Source organism: Anarrhichthys ocellatus, unplaced genomic scaffold (genome assembly GCF_004355925.1).
Source record: "Anarrhichthys ocellatus isolate YVR2014 unplaced genomic scaffold, GSC_Weel_1.0 scaffold18, whole genome shotgun sequence".
Lineage (NCBI taxonomy): Eukaryota > Metazoa > Chordata > Actinopteri > Perciformes > Anarhichadidae > Anarrhichthys > Anarrhichthys ocellatus.
Window position 1 is genome coordinate 2,735,688 of NW_022280048.1, and position 17,912 is coordinate 2,753,599.

General features: G+C 42.1%; 3 protein-coding genes and 1 non-coding gene across 15 annotated transcripts in view; 2 read left to right on the forward strand and 2 right to left on the reverse strand.

Moving 5' to 3' along the window:
* Window positions 1-7,837, forward strand: part of npas2 (neuronal PAS domain protein 2) — a 38,217-nt gene extending 30,380 nt beyond the window's left edge. For 7 of the 9 annotated variants that reach the window (XM_031857043.1, XM_031857040.1, XM_031857045.1 and 4 more), the window contains exons 20-22: window positions 82-174; window positions 257-491; window positions 1,659-7,837. In XM_031857043.1, coding sequence (XP_031712903.1) covers window positions 82-174; window positions 257-491; window positions 1,659-1,865 — 535 coding nt within the window. In that variant the 3' untranslated portion in view covers window positions 1,866-7,837. The remainder of the gene's footprint in view (window positions 1-81; window positions 175-256; window positions 492-1,658) is intronic. The other 2 variants (XM_031857046.1, XM_031857048.1) reach the window with 1 other exon arrangement.
* radx (RPA1 related single stranded DNA binding protein) lies at window positions 5,981-11,348 on the reverse strand. Of its 4 annotated transcripts, XM_031857039.1 has the most exons (15): window positions 10,305-11,348; window positions 9,584-9,726; window positions 9,288-9,480; window positions 9,093-9,201; window positions 8,842-8,942; window positions 8,620-8,739; window positions 8,420-8,515; window positions 8,165-8,332; window positions 7,530-7,687; window positions 7,324-7,445; window positions 7,134-7,181; window positions 6,955-7,055; window positions 6,637-6,873; window positions 6,355-6,537; window positions 5,981-6,211 (listed from the first exon to the last, which is right to left on the reverse strand). In XM_031857039.1, the coding sequence occupies exons 1-15, from the start codon at window positions 10,900-10,902 to the stop codon at window positions 6,075-6,077; spliced, it is 2,514 nt and encodes an 837-aa protein (XP_031712899.1). In that variant the 5' UTR covers window positions 10,903-11,348; the 3' UTR covers window positions 5,981-6,074. The 4 variants fall into 4 exon arrangements, with proteins under 4 accessions (XP_031712899.1, XP_031712898.1, XP_031712897.1 ...); XM_031857038.1 differs by having other exon boundaries at window positions 8,620-8,942; XM_031857037.1 differs by having other exon boundaries at window positions 6,003-6,537.
* Window positions 11,349-13,077: 1,729 nt separating this feature from the next.
* Window positions 13,078-13,150, forward strand: trnav-cac (transfer RNA valine (anticodon CAC)). Its single transcript has one exon. It is a non-coding gene; the product is annotated as a tRNA-Val (tRNA).
* A 780-nt stretch (window positions 13,151-13,930) lies between these two features.
* Window positions 13,931-16,085, reverse strand: LOC116389014 (Meckel syndrome type 1 protein-like). The gene is made up of 6 exons (XM_031857399.1): window positions 16,081-16,085; window positions 15,532-15,653; window positions 15,146-15,198; window positions 14,836-15,003; window positions 14,331-14,431; window positions 13,931-14,066 (listed from the first exon to the last, which is right to left on the reverse strand). The coding sequence occupies exons 1-6, from the start codon at window positions 16,083-16,085 to the stop codon at window positions 13,931-13,933; spliced, it is 585 nt and encodes a 194-aa protein (XP_031713259.1).
* Between the last annotated feature and the right edge of the window lie 1,827 nt (window positions 16,086-17,912).

Sequence of the window (17,912 nt, forward strand, 5' to 3'; positions counted from 1 at the left end):
TCATGAGGAAAAATGCTCTCTGAAACCTTGCTTTTTCACAGTACAGATTGAGTTCTCTGTGACCGGTTTTGTTTCCCGCAGCATGCTCCTCAACCAGCCAATGCAGACGCTGGTTCCCACTGGCAGTGTCCCCTCGCAGCCTTCCCAGTGCAACATGGGCATCTCCCAAACCATGTGAGAACCGTGTAATTCCACGGCGCACACACACACACACACCTCTCCCTTTGCAATGGCGCTATTTCATATTGTGCCTAAGTTCGTCGTTGTGCCCTCCCAACAGATACACCTTGGAGCAGCAGATCATCACCCCGTCGTTCTCCATGCAGCAGGTCAACTGCAACGCCGTCCTCGTCCCCTCCCCGGTCTTCACATCCCCCATAATGATCCCGCACAACAGTTTCATCGCGAACCAGTCCCAGTCAGCCTATCAGACTCAGCCCCAGGCTCCTCAGCACTCCCTGCAGCTACAGCAGCCCCAGCAGTTCTTTCAGGTACGCCGTGCAGCGATGACTCGTAACTGCAAGTAATATGTGACGGCTCGTCGCGTAACGCAGCTCAGGTTAATTACCGTTGGCTCTATTTTAGCTGATTTATGATAATTTTAGGCATTGCACTGCATCTAAATCCTTGGTTACCACAGCAACAGGCTGCTGTGTCATTCTGTCAGAGGGCCGTGTTATTTTCAATCGCTCTAAAACCTCGGCTGTGCGGCAAAGCTCTGATGTAAGCTAAAATTCATCAGGTCAGATATATTATGTTCACCAGACTTGCTTGTCGCGCACATGTCACAAGTCCATTTTCCATACCCAAGATTTTATAAATCATGATTTTCTTGTGGGAATTACGATTGCAGCCATGAATCATAAAGTTGTCATGTTGTGAGGACAGCATTACGTCTCTGTATCAGGGCTTTGATTCAGTCTCTCTCTAAAGAGTGCGCTATTTTTCCACTAGCACTTTATTCTGCATTATAACAAAACTACAGCAAGTTAAATGTCAGCCCAACCTGTTGTGCCAAAGGAAAACATTACGTTGCTGCTGGGGCTCTGTTGTGCCTGTTATTTGGGCACAGTGGTAACTGTTCATTTAGTAACTCTTGGAGGGACACACTATTGATGTCATGGTCCTGGATTTGTGCTTAGTCTGTTTCCTGTTTTATTTTGAAAGTTCACGCTCATGTGTCTGGTTTTACTTCCTGTCTTTGTGTTTTCCCGCCTTTGTGATTGTCTGTCCTTGATTTGTTCCACCTGTGTCTAATCACCGAGCTGTCCTTGTGTCTTCAGCAGTGAGCTCCCTCGTTCAATGTCGGGTTGTTCTGTGTTTGTAATTAATGTTCCTCGTTCCATTCCTCTTTAGTTTCCCCCCCTGGTCTTAGATTATTACCAGCCTGCTCTCTTGTTCTTCGGAACTAGCTTTGTTACATTAAACTTTGCCTTTTGTCCAATTCAACCTGCCTGCAATTTAAACTCATCATTTTGGCTATTGCTAAAAACACTCCTCATGTGTGATTTAACATTTTAAGCTTGAAATCATTACAAAACTAAGGACTGTATGTATCTTTGCATTAGAAACAAAGTAAAGTCATTCTGATGATGGTTCAGGCTTAAGTTCCAAGGATTAAATTGGCAACCGATTCATGTTTTCTTTTGTGTCTACAGATGGCTCAAGGACTTGTACACGGCGGATCTACTCCAGCATTCTTACACACCACTAACGTCCCACAGCAAAGCACTATGGGATACATCCAGCAGCAGCAACTGCCGCAGGCACAACAGCAACAGGCGCATCAGCAACAAAGGCAATACCAACATTCCCAAAACCAGACGGGCAGTGTTTCAGACTTCCGAAATATGCTGACTCGGTAGCGGCCGTGGACCGTGTTAGACCGGCCGAGATATCCCACTGTGCCGTCGCCGTGTGGGCGGCAGCACTTCGTGGCCATTTGGAAGTGAAGAATTGCTTCTCGTGACCTTACTGCTGATGTCTGGCCGCCCACGTTCAGAAGAAGGCGGTTGAGCACGTCGCCGGAGTGAAACCCACGAGCAGAGGCTGCACTGACCCGGACGTCATCTGCAGGATCCACAGGAGAGTCTGAGGGGCTCGGCCCGCATCGCACTCAGTCGCCAATCGGTGAAACAGCTGGAACGAGTGGATTATCAAAGCTCTCAACAAGGCACCACTTTCACATGTTTACAAGGGGACGTTTTTCATCCAAGAGAGTTTCCTTCTAAGTGTGTGTGTGTTTGCACTTTGGTCCCGCCCCCTACCAAAAGGTAGAATATTTATGTTTGCCCCCTGAATTAATATTCTATTTTCCTCACTGACGACAGCTCGACACCCCTCCTCCCCAGCGACAATCATCCCCTCTGGTCAGATGTTTTTTTAGCTCCAGTATAAATGGCTCATCTCATAAAAGTGTGTACACGGGACCTCGACGTCAATGTTTGTTTCAGTCGGCAGATGACAAAAGTCCCCAAAGCGATCATTTGTGAAACACGCAGCCGTGAGATGACTGTCGTATCTGAAATCAGGTCGGGTAAGAATTTAAATGTAACACGACGATGCTACACAGGGATGCTGAAGGGAGGGGGGGGAGGGATGTTCTCCAATTATTAGAAAGGTCTATCTAGATTTTTAAAGCCTCAATCTGGGCCTGCAGAAGGGACGCCACGACTGTTGCGCCACTTTTTTTTTACTGAGAGGACAACAAAGCTCTGAAGTCTTCTGATGAGTCCTGAAACGAGCTACCGGAGGGGGAATAATTAGTGCCTTTCACCGTGGGGTCGTCCGCGGTGCGGTTTTGATGGTTGTGTCTGATTACGGCTTTAAAAATCCAGCTCAGGTCCATTTGGAATACTAAAGTTATATTTTCATAAGTCATAATTTATTGTTTTTCCTGCATCAAATTGAAACAAAATGACATCCAGATTTGTAATGGGTGTATTACAAATATGTATTTGATGCTTTTTCGCAACCTTTTCGTCAGTGAGTCCAAACTCTTTTTGAACACTTAATGTAGTGATGGTAGCTAATAAGATTAATTTAACTATATACGGAAATCCCCAAATCCCTTCATGTTTATTTATTACATACAGTCTATATTTGAAACAATATATTGGATTGAGAAACTAGTTTTATACTCGAAGGTTTTAATTGATTTTATGTGTTCATTGAGACAGCGATACCCCTCCTGGGTTAATGGTTTAATAACACAGCAGTCCGCTGATGTGTGTGTGGCTCTTATACCCCCCAAAACAACAAAGGGCTGCAGAAGCGTAAGCTTGGAGATTTAAAAATGTTGGAGAAATGATTTGGGAGATATTCTGACTGCTAACAGTATTACCCCGTTTATTCTGGTCATTCGTTTTTTTTTTTTGGTTTATTCCACCATCAGAGAAGTCACTAAATTTACGCTCTAATCGTGACCAAATGAGCTCATTTACATAAAAAAAGCAATACATTGCTTCCTGCTATGAATGTGATATTGTCGTTAAAAACGGACACACCGCAAGAATTTATTTTATTTTTCTCCAATGTATTATTGTTCCGAATATCACAACAAAAACACTACGTTTTGACGTCGTCTGGAAGTTGCCCACGGCCGTTCTGTGAGTATTTCAAGATGTTACAATCTGTTCATGTGCTTTCTGAATGTCAGTCCTCTGAGTTCATCAGATGAAGGAGATCTTGTGCCACTACTCATCAGCTCTTGTAGCTGCACTCCTGTCTCACACGCTTATTTTGAGTATAAAGTTAAGTCCCATTGCAGCGCTGCAATAATGGTGAGATGACCACAAAAAGACGGGTTTGAGTGTACCGGTGGAGCGACAGTCGAACTACTTCCAAGAAGAAAACGCAGCGAAGAACATGCGAGAGTCTCTCTTACAATCTGATAACTTGTATACAGTATGAAAAAAACTGCCTGTCTCATAGAGTCTGACTTCACCATTTGAATTTCAAAATCTATCTTTAAATTTGTTCCTGGATCACATACTTGTTTCCAGCTCGGCAGGAGAGAAAACAAACCCAGTTTATCGTGACTCAGCGTCTCCTGAAAGCCTCACTGCTCCACTTTATGAGAAGCTGACGCTCAGCGTGACCGTTCGGTCTGAGCCGCACAACATCACTCAAGACTGGTGCTGGTTCACAGTGGACCACAAGCACACTCTACATGTACGAGCAGTGCTCGTTCACGCTTTCCCTATGTGCAATGTCCATTTGAAAAAAAAAAAAAGAAGAATGTTAATTTATACTGTTTTTAAATGTTTCACGAGGTGTATAATAAGCCATTGTACCATGTAAATTATATGGAAGTATTTTTTTTTTTAATGAAAAATGTCCGAACATTCCTCCAACCGTTTATCGGCAGTATCTTTTCTTTTTTTTTACGGTATCACATGGTGGTGCAGACATAATTAAACACAGACACTCTGGAGTAAAAGCTCATATACGTTCACCTTCATCATGAAATGAAATGTCCTCATCAAGCAGAAGGTCTTTAAAGGGTCTTTTTCCCTTTTATTTAAATGGCTTTTAAGAAAAAGTGCAATTGTTCATCATCGACATCTGTTTTTAGGAGGTTGAGGGATGTCTGAGTCTCTCTGTGTGTATTTCTATACGTCCACATTTGGTATAGCAACAGTTCAGCTCAGCCAGCAACTCAGAGGTGCCATAAATGACTATTTTTTACTTTAATTTTAATCACTGAAAGAAATCTAAAGATATGTTCAACCTTTCAGTGAATCGCAGTAAAATTTCCCCTTGAGGTTGTTTCCCATTTGAACGCCAGAGAAGATTTTCAAGTGTGTATTGCTTCACACGCGTTATTGTAAATAACCCATCAACACGGTTTGTCTTGTAGTTCCCAACAGCATTTGCAGCACCTTATTTTATTTATTTTTTTAAACCAACTTTCAGAGTGCTTTCCTTCTTCATGGTTTTTTTTTTTCCATTGCGTGTCATTGTTTTTGAAGACATGTGATTCACGTGTAACTTGTGCTTTTTTCTGTTTTTTTGTAAAACAGTGACTGACGTTAAATGTAAGTGTGGAGAGTCCGATCGATGCTCTGTGTGACACGAACAAAACGAACCTGGTGCACAGCCACCTCTGCAGCTTCAGTGCAGAAACAAACATTGAATATATTGTATAATAGAATGTAAAAAAAAGAAGTTTAAACTATATATAGTTTATTATTATTTTATATGTCATAGATTATATATGTATGTTAAATTACTTTAAAATTAAAGTAATTTTGTAACAGATAATGAAGTGTCTTATTAGAGGAGGAGAGGCTTTGTTTTGGTGTTGCACAGTCGCCTGTATGGCTCGTTTTCTTTCCGTATTCACCATCAACATAAGCTTTAAAAATATCGTTAATGTTTTTAAAATAAATTAACAAATTAAGTTTACATTCTAAAATATCTTGATATTAACTATGGTATATATATATAGATATAGATACAGAATTATTTATAAATCAACCTGGATATTGTGAAATATTTGAAAATAAATATTTTTAAACATATGTATTGTTATTCCGAGCAAACTTTATGTAGAAAATGATTTATGTACTGGATTGTTTCTCAACTGTGTGTCCTTATTGCAAAAAGCCTTTTTATCTTTATAGTGTTAATCTATGAAAAGGGTTTGGCAGCGGTACTTCTATACAGTATTGTGCAACGAGGTTTCAACACTTCTCTCACACAGCAGAGGGCCGCCCATATGATCACATCACACCTGCCTGTGATTTCACTTTCACACTGATTCATTTGATGTCAGCCATCCAAAAAAATAAATGAATCCATTGGCTTCTCAAAACAAGTCGATTTGCTGCTTCGAGGAGTTCAAACTTGCAGCGTGTCGGAAGCTGACACCTACTCTGTCAGTCGGAGTAAAAACACAGAATTCTGTCATAAAATGTGCAGTTTCATGTACTTCAGCATTTGAATTGATTGCATTGACATCTTCCTTTTCCTCAAAAGCATCATTTATTGAATGATGTGACATTTGCTGTACATGTGTAAACAGGTAATCGAAGACATTTCAATGACATGATTAATGTGTGCTGCTGATCTTAATTGAGAGAAACCTCTGTCACTCTGTACACCTTGTCGACCAGGACTTCCACCTCGTCTCCACCCAGACTGCAAAGGTCCAGGACGCACACCACGTGCGTGTCCTCCAGCTCGACGGCAGTCGCCAAGACCTCCTCTGCAAGACAAACATCTGGGCCGTCATGTTGATTTCTGAAAATGCGCTGCTGTGTATTAGTGATGAAAAAAAGATCTTCAGGTCAAGGCTGAACCGAACGAGGTTTCGGTCCTCTCCCTCTTCCACCGGTGTGCGTTTTCTACCTGGCTCGGGAAGCGCTGATTCGCTGTTGCTGTCGGCGTCGCCGAGCGGACAGAGGAAGCCCGACGACAGGCAGGACAGCATGGTGTTGCCGTGGGGATCCTGAGGAAGACCAACAGCCCGGGGCTCGTCTGAGCTCACAACCGGCAAATATGCAGCATCCACGGCTATCTGCTTGTTTATGCCTGTCAGGGAAGTTCAAACAAAAAGCAGATTGGCAAACTGATTTCGATGTTTAAAACAGCAAAGATTAGATCAGAGTATCTCTTAGGATAAAACATTACCTAATATTGTTACTTGGTAGTACCCCGGACACACCACAGGAGCAATGACGTCTGCGTTCTGCTCCGCCGTCCACCGCGTCGGTTGAAGGTTACTTTGCCGCAGGAGGACGTTCTTTTCGTCGAACGTGAACCTCCGAGACACGCTGTCCCGGTACAGACCGCCTCGGACCAGATGTTCGGACACTTCTTGTCGTTGCTTCGGCCAACTGCTGCTCTCCCAAGATAGTACATCGGCGTCTGATGGACACAAAAGGTGTTAACGCGGTATCAGTTACATGTTAGGTACACCGCGGTGGAGCTCTGGCTCCTGTAACACACCTGGATTTAGATTTTGCAGCTGTTGGCGGCATTCCACATCCTGAGCCTCCTCAGATCCAGAGTCACTCTCTTCTTCTTCTTCTTCAGTGTCTTTATGTCTCCTGTAGGAGCAGAAACAGATGAGCTCAGAACCCTTAAACTGGAATACCGATGAACACTACCAGCTGGATCTTCGGTACCTTTTCGCCAACGCGCTGACACAATTCAAAGAGGACTGCGTGGCTTTTCTAGCGGGGAAAAAAGATAAAAAGTTGATATTTTACATCTAATTTATGGTTTAGAAACTCTCCTTGATGAGTTTGCTCCTTTCTAGCCACAAAAAGTACAATTATTGATTCACGAATCTGTTGGTCAGGAGTCAAATCGTACCTCGTTTGAATTCTTCTTTTCCTTGCTGGGATTTTCTCAGGAGAGGCAGATGTTGAACTGGCCGCCAAAGTCTGCTCAGCTGTTGAGGGATGGTTGTGAGCATCTGTAGAAACATCTCGCACCTGCATGAAATCAGTCGAGTTATTTTTCAGTTTTAAAGGTCATCACTACTCTCGGAAACAATGCTTTGAAATGACGTCCGTTACCTCTTTCTCTTGTGTTCCCCGAGACTCTGTGGTCTTTGGGTTTTTCATGTACCGCACTGCCGTGATCTGTCCTTGAAGTGCAACTTTTTTATGTTCCCTATATTGCAGAGTCTCCAACTCCTTCTTCAAGTCAGCCGCAGCAACCAGAGGAGCTTGAGCTGCAGACGGAGCAGAGAGCTTTCAAAACAACAAACAGGTGGTACACTAGACTCCACCTTACAGGACAAACCGATGTCTATAAGTAAGTAGTCTATTAATAAATTAATAGTCGTCTTATGGGCAGCTTGAGAGAACAGCTTTTACAACTTCAAATGAAGATGCAGAAGGAATTAACTCCCTGCAAGTAAGATGCAGAGCGCAGGTGCAAAAGATTTATCTGGACTGTACAGTGGGCTGGCAAGAAGTGCAGGAAAACACTGACCCAGATTCTATTTTATTCCTGCCTCCCACAAGAGAACAGAATGAATCACAGTATGGTTCAGTACTGAAGAGGACTTCATCATTTCAGGCAATTATAAAAAATACATTTTTTTAAAGAATATTCTGGGGCTAATCGGTGTATTCTGAGATAGAGGCCATGTTGTAAAAACATTTTTTTTTTTTTAATAAAACCATTCTATGTTTATTTTCTTCACTTGAGACGTCCGCCATTGACTGTGTGAATGTCCCAGGGGGCCGAGGGTAGCAGTAATGGCCACCGACAGCAGTCTTCTGGAGGACGATGTTGTCCTTCAGAGTTTTGGTCCACTGGATGAAGCTTTTCACTCTGGGGTCGCTCACATACGGCTGACCTTTGTGGTGGCCTGTCGTGGAGACGGATGACATAGTGACCGACGCCATCACTCACCACACCACATTGTCAGGTACTTTATTGCTGCAGCTGTGCTCACCTGTGATGAACGTCTCGGTCTCGTTGCTGCTGGTGAGGTAGGGCAACGAGCCTTCCACCGGACAAACCCTCATCTGAGTGCACACCAGGTAGGTCACTGTGGCAGAGAAGACGATGCATCGAGAAGGGTTTATGGAAATGCGGAGAATATGGAGTGCAGGCAGCAGAGCTGTCGGATAGGAGCCGACACCGCTGACTTACTTGGGCATATACGACTGAAGACTTCCGGGTGGGAAGAGGAAAAAACCTCCAGGATAAAAGGATGCTCCGACGTTCCATCCACCGCGTGGATCCAGCGGTAAGTCCAGTATTTTTCTGGACCTAAAAAGGTGAACATTAAAATATAAAAAAGGGAAATCAGCAGCTTTACTTCAGTTGTAAAACTACTACTTACCAGTTTATAGATAGTGAACATTTTTTTACCCTTGTTCCCTTTACTCTTGACTCTTTCAACACGGCCAACAAACGTCACCAAACCGATGACATCACACGCAGAATTGTTGGAAAGGTTTTCTAACTCTGACCTGCAAGATACATTCATACCATGAATCACTTTTGTTATAACAAAACTGTTTGTCTTTTGTGCATAAACCACAGCAGTAAATAATGGCACAGCGTGCATTGTGTTAGATAATGACGAAATGTTAAACTTTAGATCGATGCCTGTTCTTTACCTGGCGGTGAATTGGTAGGAAACCTCGGGCAACCGCCACTGAGGCAGCACACTCTTTGGTGAGATCACGGTGATGACTGAAGTAGGGTTGCGAAGGTTCAGGCTGATTTCTTAGAAAAATACATATGGAGACATTACATGTATGCCTGTGGTTCAGCCCTTTAATACAAAACCCCAAAAACCAATCTGTACATACCTACAGAGTGAAACATCTTCATTCGGTAGTGGTCCATTTGCGGGTGTGATCGGTTTGAATAACTCGGCTTCAGGGCGTAGTTTTGGATGTACAACACGGTGCCGACGCTCAGCCTCTGGTAGAAGTCTGGGCAGAGTTCGTTCCAGAGCACGAGGGACATTGTCCCACTCTGGTCAGCCACTTCAAAGTAGGTCTGGAATATGACAGCGAAAACAAGTAAGACCACACTCTGATCTGCGAGATCCCGATCACATCTCGTTATTGCCGCTCCAAATTCTTAGGAAGTTCAAACTCACGTAGAAAGGATAATCAATCTTGAGGCCAAACTTCCCATAATAGCGTAATCTAGATTTGTGTAGTATCTTCACGAGGAGAGGGAGAGGCTTCCATGTCTTTCTAAAGCAGGACTCCAGACTACACAGCAGAGTAATCGTGGACACTGTTGAAAAAGAAGACATTGAGGACAACACATCGTCAGGATTTTCTGTGCAATTTAGTGGCAAAATGTCATGCAAAAATAAATCTTAAATACATTTTATAAGGAGAAGCAATAGTGCGCTAATGTGCCAGCTTTAGTGCAAATATTCTCAACAACAAATAGTTTTTATGGCGTAAGACTACATCTTGTCTAGGAAACATTCTCAGTGTCAGCAGACACATTTGAGGATTTATTTGCCTTTCTTTGTTTTCAATCATTATAAATATATTAGTTTGGTGTTTTGATTGTTGGTCAGACAAAACAAGTAGTTTGAAGACATCACTTTGTGTTCTCAGGAACTGTGACGAGCATTTCCACAAATTTGTTGTTTGCCAGGAGATAAATAACAAAAATAGATCAACAAATTGATGACAAAAATTGTTAGTTGCAGCCATGCATCATATCCAACTTGTTCAATTCACAAAATTGTCTTGTGCATAAAAAATATTGCCACAATAGGACACATTGGTCTGACAAAGCAGCAAATGTGAATGTGAGCCATGTGAACAGATCAGTGTGGGACAGACGGGTCATCTCACCATCCAGCACCGTGTCGGATGGGGGAGACCCGGAGGTCCAGATGTCCCCCTCTGGGTCTTCGTTGTTCCACAGAGACAGGTAATGTTTGCGGCTCACCTGGAGAGGAACGTCGCTTTGCAGCAGCACGCTCCTCTCCATGCCGTGCTTGACCAACATGGGCAGTGAACCGACGTCCTTGACGCGGGACAGGAGCGCGGACCTCTCCGCACCACACCGGAGCTTTTCGATGCACATGTAGCCGTGTCCCAGCCTCCTCTCGTTGTAAACGAAAGAGCACTGCGTGATGTCGATGTCGGCCCCAGTCCGCAGGGTGTTAGTGTGCACCAGGTGATTTAAACTCGGGTGGACGAAGCATTTGGCTCTCCAGACTCCGTCGGTGACCGTCACGTCGTAGCTGTAGCTGTCGAGCTGCTGCTGCCCGTCGGTTTGCTCGGATAAATACCGCTGAAGTGCGATGACAGCGACAGGAGCCGCCGCCTCGTCCTCGGTGTTTACGTTCAGAGACTGTGTGGAGGATAACCGCTCCAACGTCCGCTGCAAGAAAGACGCTCCAGAAAGACCAGCGACCGTAGAAGAACAAGAAGAGGTGTCCTCCATTATGGACAGGTAGCGCTAAATCAAGTCATCAAGTTAGCTGTCAGAGAGCGAAGGTAGCTGCTGTCACCAGACTCTCATGTTAGCTTGTTGGCTAACGCAAACTAGCTTATGTCCTACACGCTTTTAAACATACGCGGGTTAATTAGTGGTACCTGGGTGAATGTAGAGTAGACGTCTCTTACTGCAGTTACAGTCAATATCTGTCGGTCTCGGATAGCCGTTAGCTACTTGGCTAACGAAGTTACCGTTACTTCTGTCTAACGGTGCAAACAACACGGTTGCTGTTTGATTGCGTCGAACAAAGCAAAAAGTGCGCAAAATGAAAGAAATAGTTTAAATACTTTATTTACATGTCTGACGTTAACATGCAGAATTGTTTTAGCCTGAGCTAAAAGCTAGCCGACTAACGTAAACAGGATGTGCATGACGTTGTTTTTAAATTCCGCGCTGAGCAGGACCTGACCTGACGTCATCAATGCGACGAGTGTTAGGCCCAATCCCAATGTCCCCCCTAAACCCTCAAACCCTGAACCCTCAAGGATTTACTGACGTCACCTGGTAAGTGGTTGAGTGTGAGAGACTGTGAGGGCTTGAGATGGTGTAAATAGGAATGGGACAGCACTTTATCACGTTACCATGAAAACGGTCAAAACTGCTTCAATGACAAAATCAAATATTGAATAAATAAATTAATAGATATCCTCTGATTTCAAGTTTATTTTTTGTTTCATCTTTAACCCTTAACGTTTCTGTGTAAATGTAATACTCCAGGCTGAACACAAGTCAGCCTTTTTAAAATTGATATATTCAAGCTATATATTTGTCGAGTGAAAGACTTTCTCCGGCGACAGCTCGGATTTTCTGGAGCTCTTCGCTGTGTGTTCGAAACCGGGCGGAAACACGTATTTTTTCCACTTCGGGATCATCTTTGAACCCTTTGTATCTGTGGCACGAATTCTGATTGTGTAATTTCAACATTACTGGCGATTTATTCATTCAACCTCCTGATCCGGGATCTAGGATGAAGAAAGACCGGGAACGGGACGAGCTTTTGGTTTGGTACCTGAACGCAACACTCTGAGTTTCTGTATCGAGCTGATTCTAGAATGTACAAAAACACAATGCCCCTAAAACATCATATAAAACAAATGACCAGTACATTAAATATGCAGTATACATATATACATACAGTAGATGGTGTATTCATAAACATATTTACGATATAAGTGCTGAAACAATAATCATCATTATGTCAGGATTGCTGCTTCTCTGAATATCTGTTGGATTTGGAAAAAACTATTAAATAAATGAATGAAAAGGATTGTTATTTGATACGCTGAATTAAAAGTATAAGTAAGTAAGTCAGTCCAGGTGATTTTTATTAATACAAACTAGATATTAACTATAGACAGATGAAAACATTGAGCCACAATACAGACAATCATATCATGAACATATTGTATTTATTCTAGTGCAATGAATGTATACATTCTAATACAATAACTGTATTTATTTTAATGCAATAACTTATATGACGCTGGGACGTCTGCCACTCAAAGGGGACAAACAGCGCCCCCAACATCGCGCTTGTGGCCAAAGATATCTGACAGCCGTAGTGATCAGGAGTACCATATAGAATGAATGGAGAAAGTTAAGAGAGTTAAGACTTATGTTTCCACTTCAGGATCATCTTTGGAACCTTGAACACAGATTATAACTGTGTAATTTCATTATTACTGGTGACTTATTCATTTTTAAATGACCAACTTTATCTTCTTCTGAAGTGATTGTAGAATCACACATTATCTCTTCCTTCATAACTAATTGATTTGTTTAAATATTTAGAAAAAGCTGACAAGGCTTCCCGAATGAACTTAGTTTTGTTTTTATTATCAGTAACAGTCCCTTCAATGTTCAGCTGCGGTATACATGTGTTTGTTTCTAGTTTAAAGAAATATCAGATATCTGCTCACCTTGTTCTAAACATTTCTGCTTTTATTTTATACGTCATCTAAATTATTCATTCAGTTCATTTTAATCTGTCCTCTTCAGATAAGTCTTCTGGTGGTTCATCACAACGGGTTGCGAAACAACCCCTTCCTCTAGGATATAGATAGGAAAGATAGGGAACGGGACGAACGTTTCTAGTGGTACCTGAACGCATTATTTCACCGAGTTTCCGTAGTGTAGTGGTTATCACGTTCGCCTCACACGCGAAAGGTCCCCGGTTCGAGACCGGGCGGGAACAGTTATTGCTTTTCATCATAAATGTTTAAATAAATATGACGTCAGCCGTGACTGTGATGACAGTCTGTTGTTAAATATAATATGTTCATTTCTTGTCGTGCAGTTGGGTCGATAACGACTCCTGCAGAACCTCGGTTTGACCCACAACAACAGATAAAGTCATAATTACCTTAAATGCAAAAGATACAAATTCACAAAAGAATAAATAAGAAAGAACTGCTACTTGGTGAGTGTTGGTACACATCTTCCATGTTAGTGAGACTCTCTGAGTATCAATCCTCCATTTTCACTGTTCAGTGTTTAACTGATTCATCATCAGTGCCTCATTGTGAACTAATAATCTCCTTGTTCGTCTGATTTTGTCTCTTTTACAGCAGATGGATGAACTATTTGGTGGAGGCTGAAGCTCCAGAGACAGCGACCCGCAACCCGTGGCATTTCCCATGGAGGTCAAGGAAAAGTGGTTAGGGAAGGACGTTAGGAGTCATTTTTGGACCTTACCCCATGTCTCTCTGTAGTGTGATGCAGGCCCAGCCTGAGAAAGCAAATACACAGAGAGAAGAATCACAACTGAACCACACAACATTCACAGATGACTTTATTTTATGCTGTGAAACCTGCAAATGGTTCCTTGTCTTCTTACTCAATTTCTGAGCTGCAAGACTTAGTTTAACCAGAACAATAAAGATAGCAGGTGACAATAATGACACTAATGGATGGGTCTGTTTTCTCCATGCTGCAAGTCAAATCCCTCAAGAGTGAACTGAATGGAAAGGAGGTCTTAACTTCCAGGGGGGGGGGCCATGTCTCCCATGATATGCATGGTCTGCATGGCATTATTCACCACATGACTGCTCTTCACAAACTCCGCTGTGGGCTCCCAGTTGACGATCTTTGACTTGGGGACACTACAATCCCTGCAAAACACGCCAGACCATCCTATCACATGACTGTACCAAACATTAAACAGTACAAGTAATGTCTTTGAGGAATGAAATCTTTTTGATTGATTGCATTGTATTTACACAATGTAATGCACAGTGTACATTGCACAGACAGAAACTTATTTATAAGGGGAGAATCTAATTACATGCATTTTGAGAATAGGCAAAGTGAATTTCCCCACGAAAGACAATCTGGTTATAAATCTGTTTAAATAAGTGAGCCGGTGCTTCACTTACATGGTGCGTCTGTCCTGCCGTCTGTGTCGCACGCTGGCCATCCTTTCAGCCAGGAATGTGGGGCTGGATTTGGTTGTGGTCAATAAGTCAGTGGAAGTCTGCTTTCAGGATCAGAAAAACAACAAGCTGCTTACAAACACATTTACAGACAAGAACGGTGGAATCCTCTTGGATTGACAGCACTAACTAACTTGTTTGTGTGTAACTCCAAGGTGTCAAACAAGTTAATTTTACTGTAAAAAATGTCACAGTTATCACAACTATAAAGATCCTCACTAAAATGAAAAACAGAATAATGTTTGTCAGAGCCATTGTCTTTTCAAAGTGATCAGAGGAACCAATGGGCTTGGGCAAAAAGCTTATGAAAAATATCCCAAAAATATTCATAATATGTGAAAGAAATTGTGGAAAATGTCCAAGAAATATGTGAAAAATGTCTGAAAATCAAACGCGGTAACGTCAATTATTGGATGATTGTGTTGTCATAGGATACAGTTTAACCTACCAGTTGGTGCAATGGAAGACAGCTGGTGTAGCGGTCATGATCGGTGTATGTGAAAATCCTGTGATTACGCCGGCCCTTGGCCTTGTTCAGGGCCTTGACTTCTGCGTGGTACTGACGGTCCAGAGGGGTCTGACATGTTGCCTCGTTCTGGAACAGCTCCATCTCATACTGGGACCACAGACAGAGAGGCGTGGAGGTGAGGAGGTGAGGTTTAAAGCAATAATAGCAAAATGAGCATTTACTCTCGACCTTTAACTTGTTTTCAATCATTGTAATATGTTGAGGATACTTAACAAATCAAAAGTGCTACCTGACTGAAGAGTTTCTCCTGCCAGCCCACCTCCAACTCCTCCTCATTGTCACCTGGTGACAGAGTAACAGAAATGTCAGGTTATTAATACATGCTGTGGAGGAAACATCTACCCTAAAACATGTATGCATGGTTTAATACAAGTTCTACACAATATCTGTTCCATTTAAGTCAAACAGTCAAGACATACTGTGTTACTGTGTAATAATGTGTAAAAGGCACACACAAAACGAAAAGTACTCGCTATCAGCTGTCATCAATAGTTCGGATGACTACTATTAAACCAAGTTCTAAGGAGTTTGATGTGGACAAGTGGAAACTCTAACTGTCCAGACCGACCATCAATTTCACCATCAGTCCTTCTCCCAGAATACAAATGTTTGTACCCGTGTGGCCTTGTGAGGTGAGGGTTTCCAGTTCAATGGCTCCTCTGTCTTGCTGGGACAGAACTTGCTGCTGCAGGTGCTTAGAGAGGGCTGCTGTGGAGGTCACCCTCTCTAGACGAACACTAAAGCAGGGGGGGGGGCAGGGACAAATAGATACGGTGATGAGATAACACGTCCTGAGGCTGGGAAAATTCACCACCATTATAAGTGATGTTTCTGGATTGCATTAATGTGTATGTTGCATTTTACTGCTGTAGAACTACATAGCTATACCTCTGAGATGTAGTGGAGTCACATTAACACTAACGTTTAAAGTTGCTAATACTCAAGTAAAGTACAAGTACATCGAATGTGTACTACTTGAGTAAATTCCACCACTGCAGAACGTATAGTAAGAAGTTGCGCTTAATACGCTTAATTAACCGAAACACCGGCTTCCACTTGAGAGCAGCGATCATCAAATATGAAGATTAATTCGGGTTCTGAGTTGTTGTTGTGCTGATCTGTTACTACTTTTGTACAACATTAATAACGTAACTGTGTGGATACAGCATGGCGTCGTTTGGGACCGAAGTGCTCGCCAGCTCTGGCAAACTGGAGAAAGAGGACCTGTCCAGTAAAATTAGCAAAATGTCGCGTAAAGTGGAAGATACGAAGGTAATCTACTAGCTAGCATAGCATTAGCTACGTCAAACTAAGTAAAGTTTGAACCAACGCTAGCAGTTAGCGCTAACACATGAAAGGCATGAAACCTCTCTGACCTTTTGACCAACGCTTGCTACATTTTCACGTTTATCCGTGAAATAACACGCAGCTGCATATAAACATTAACACGAGCCATTCAATTAGCTACTACTATCCAGATAGTTTAGTTCAGTGCATTATTATTAGCAAGTCTGTTAGCACGTGTGGTAGAGAAGACTACGTGACTCTGTTATAGTCAATTAAACTATGCACCGTTATTTGAATCCGGCAAGCCCTGTATAGTTGGCATACGCTGACAGCCAATGAAATTGCAGCATTATTAACGCTGTCCAAGGTGCTCAAAATCCACTTTCACATCGCTGGTTTCAGCTCCTGGATGCAGGTTCGAGTGTCACTTCGCGCTAAGCCACACATCAATGATAAAGAGCTATTTATAAATCAAGAAATGTTTATCCAACTTTACCTTTTACTGATTATCACTAGATTGTAGTGGCAGATAGATTATCAAGTACTTGACTTATTTATGGCTATTAACCTATTATATTGTAGTTTTTACTGTTGACTATAATGATTCACGTATTAATGAGACATGTAAACATTAGTGAATGAAATATATTTATTAAATACAACAGGGACAGTAAATATTCCGCGCGGCGGCGCAGGTGGAAGACTGGGGTTCGATTCCCCGACGGGGAGTAATATTTATTTTCTGTTTGTTGTATATTTAGTACTTTTTAATGTATTTTCATGTTTTTGAAGAGAGTAAAGAAAATAATCCTGAATCTGCTAAACCTGTGGTGAAGACTGACAGGAGACTAAAGCTGGAGTTACAGACCTTCTGATTGTCGCTATAGTTTCCAAGCTTCGTCCCAGAAACGATGCCTCAACTCCGCCTACATGCTGCTCAAACGCTCTGCATGTTTGAAAGCACATACCTGTGTGAGCAGCTTTTCTCTGTGATGAAGATGAACAAAAACCCACACAGGAGTCTTCTCACTGATGCACACCTTCACTCCATTTTGAGGGTTTCCACATCAGTCTTCAGTGTAGTGAAATGCTATGAATCAACTAAATGGATATATGATGCATTTATGTGACTGTCAGCGGTGGAAGAAGCATTCAGATCATTTACTTAAGTTAAAGCAGCAAGTACCCTACAAGTGAAAAAAAGTCCTGTATTCAAAACCTTAAGTAAACATGTGTAAGTATTATCAGCAAAATGTACTTAAAGTATCAAAAGTAAAAGTACTCATTCTGGCCCCTGTCAGTATTTTACAATGAAATAGTTTATTTATCTTAAGAAATGTGAATATTTTCTCAACACATCAATCCTTCAGTATTTCGTTTTACTTAAATTAAAGCAGCAAATACTCCACAACAAGTGAAAACATGTAAACAGTAAACATGTGTGAGTAATATCAGCACAGTTGAGTATCAAAAGTAAAAGTATTCATTCTTTGTTTTGTACTTAGTTACATTCCACCTCTGGTGGTTATTAATAAGATATGACACATAGTAACCTAATAAACCCTCATAACCCCCAGAAGACGTTCCCTGAGTTCAAACGCTCCACTACTGCCCCCTACTGGCCTGGACAGACTCCAACACTGATATACTCAAAATGGGCAGAGAGACCACTAATCCCCAAAATACAGTTTATTTTACGTTCAAATAAA

Excerpts from the sequence above, each read along its gene's own strand:
- LOC116389014 (XM_031857399.1), bottom strand. Across the intron at positions 15,004-15,145 it reads AGGAGAAACTCTTCAGTCAG|TATGAGATGGAGCTGTTCCA; the intron begins GTAGCACTTTTG and ends CTGTGGTCCCAG. Across the intron at positions 14,067-14,330 it reads CGGCAGGACAGACGCACCAT|GGATTGTAGTGTCCCCAAGT; the intron begins GTAAGTGAAGCA and ends CGTGTTTTGCAG.
- radx (XM_031857036.1), bottom strand. The coding sequence starts at position 10,902 with ATGGAGGACACCTCTTCTTGTTCTTCTACGGTCGCTGGTCTTTCTGGA. Across the intron at positions 8,943-9,092 it reads TCCTACCAATTCACCGCCAG|GTCAGAGTTAGAAAACCTTT; the intron begins GTAAAGAACAGG and ends TGTATCTTGCAG. Across the intron at positions 8,516-8,619 it reads CTTCAGTCGTATATGCCCAA|TGACCTACCTGGTGTGCACT; the intron begins GTAAGTCAGCGG and ends TCTCTGCCACAG.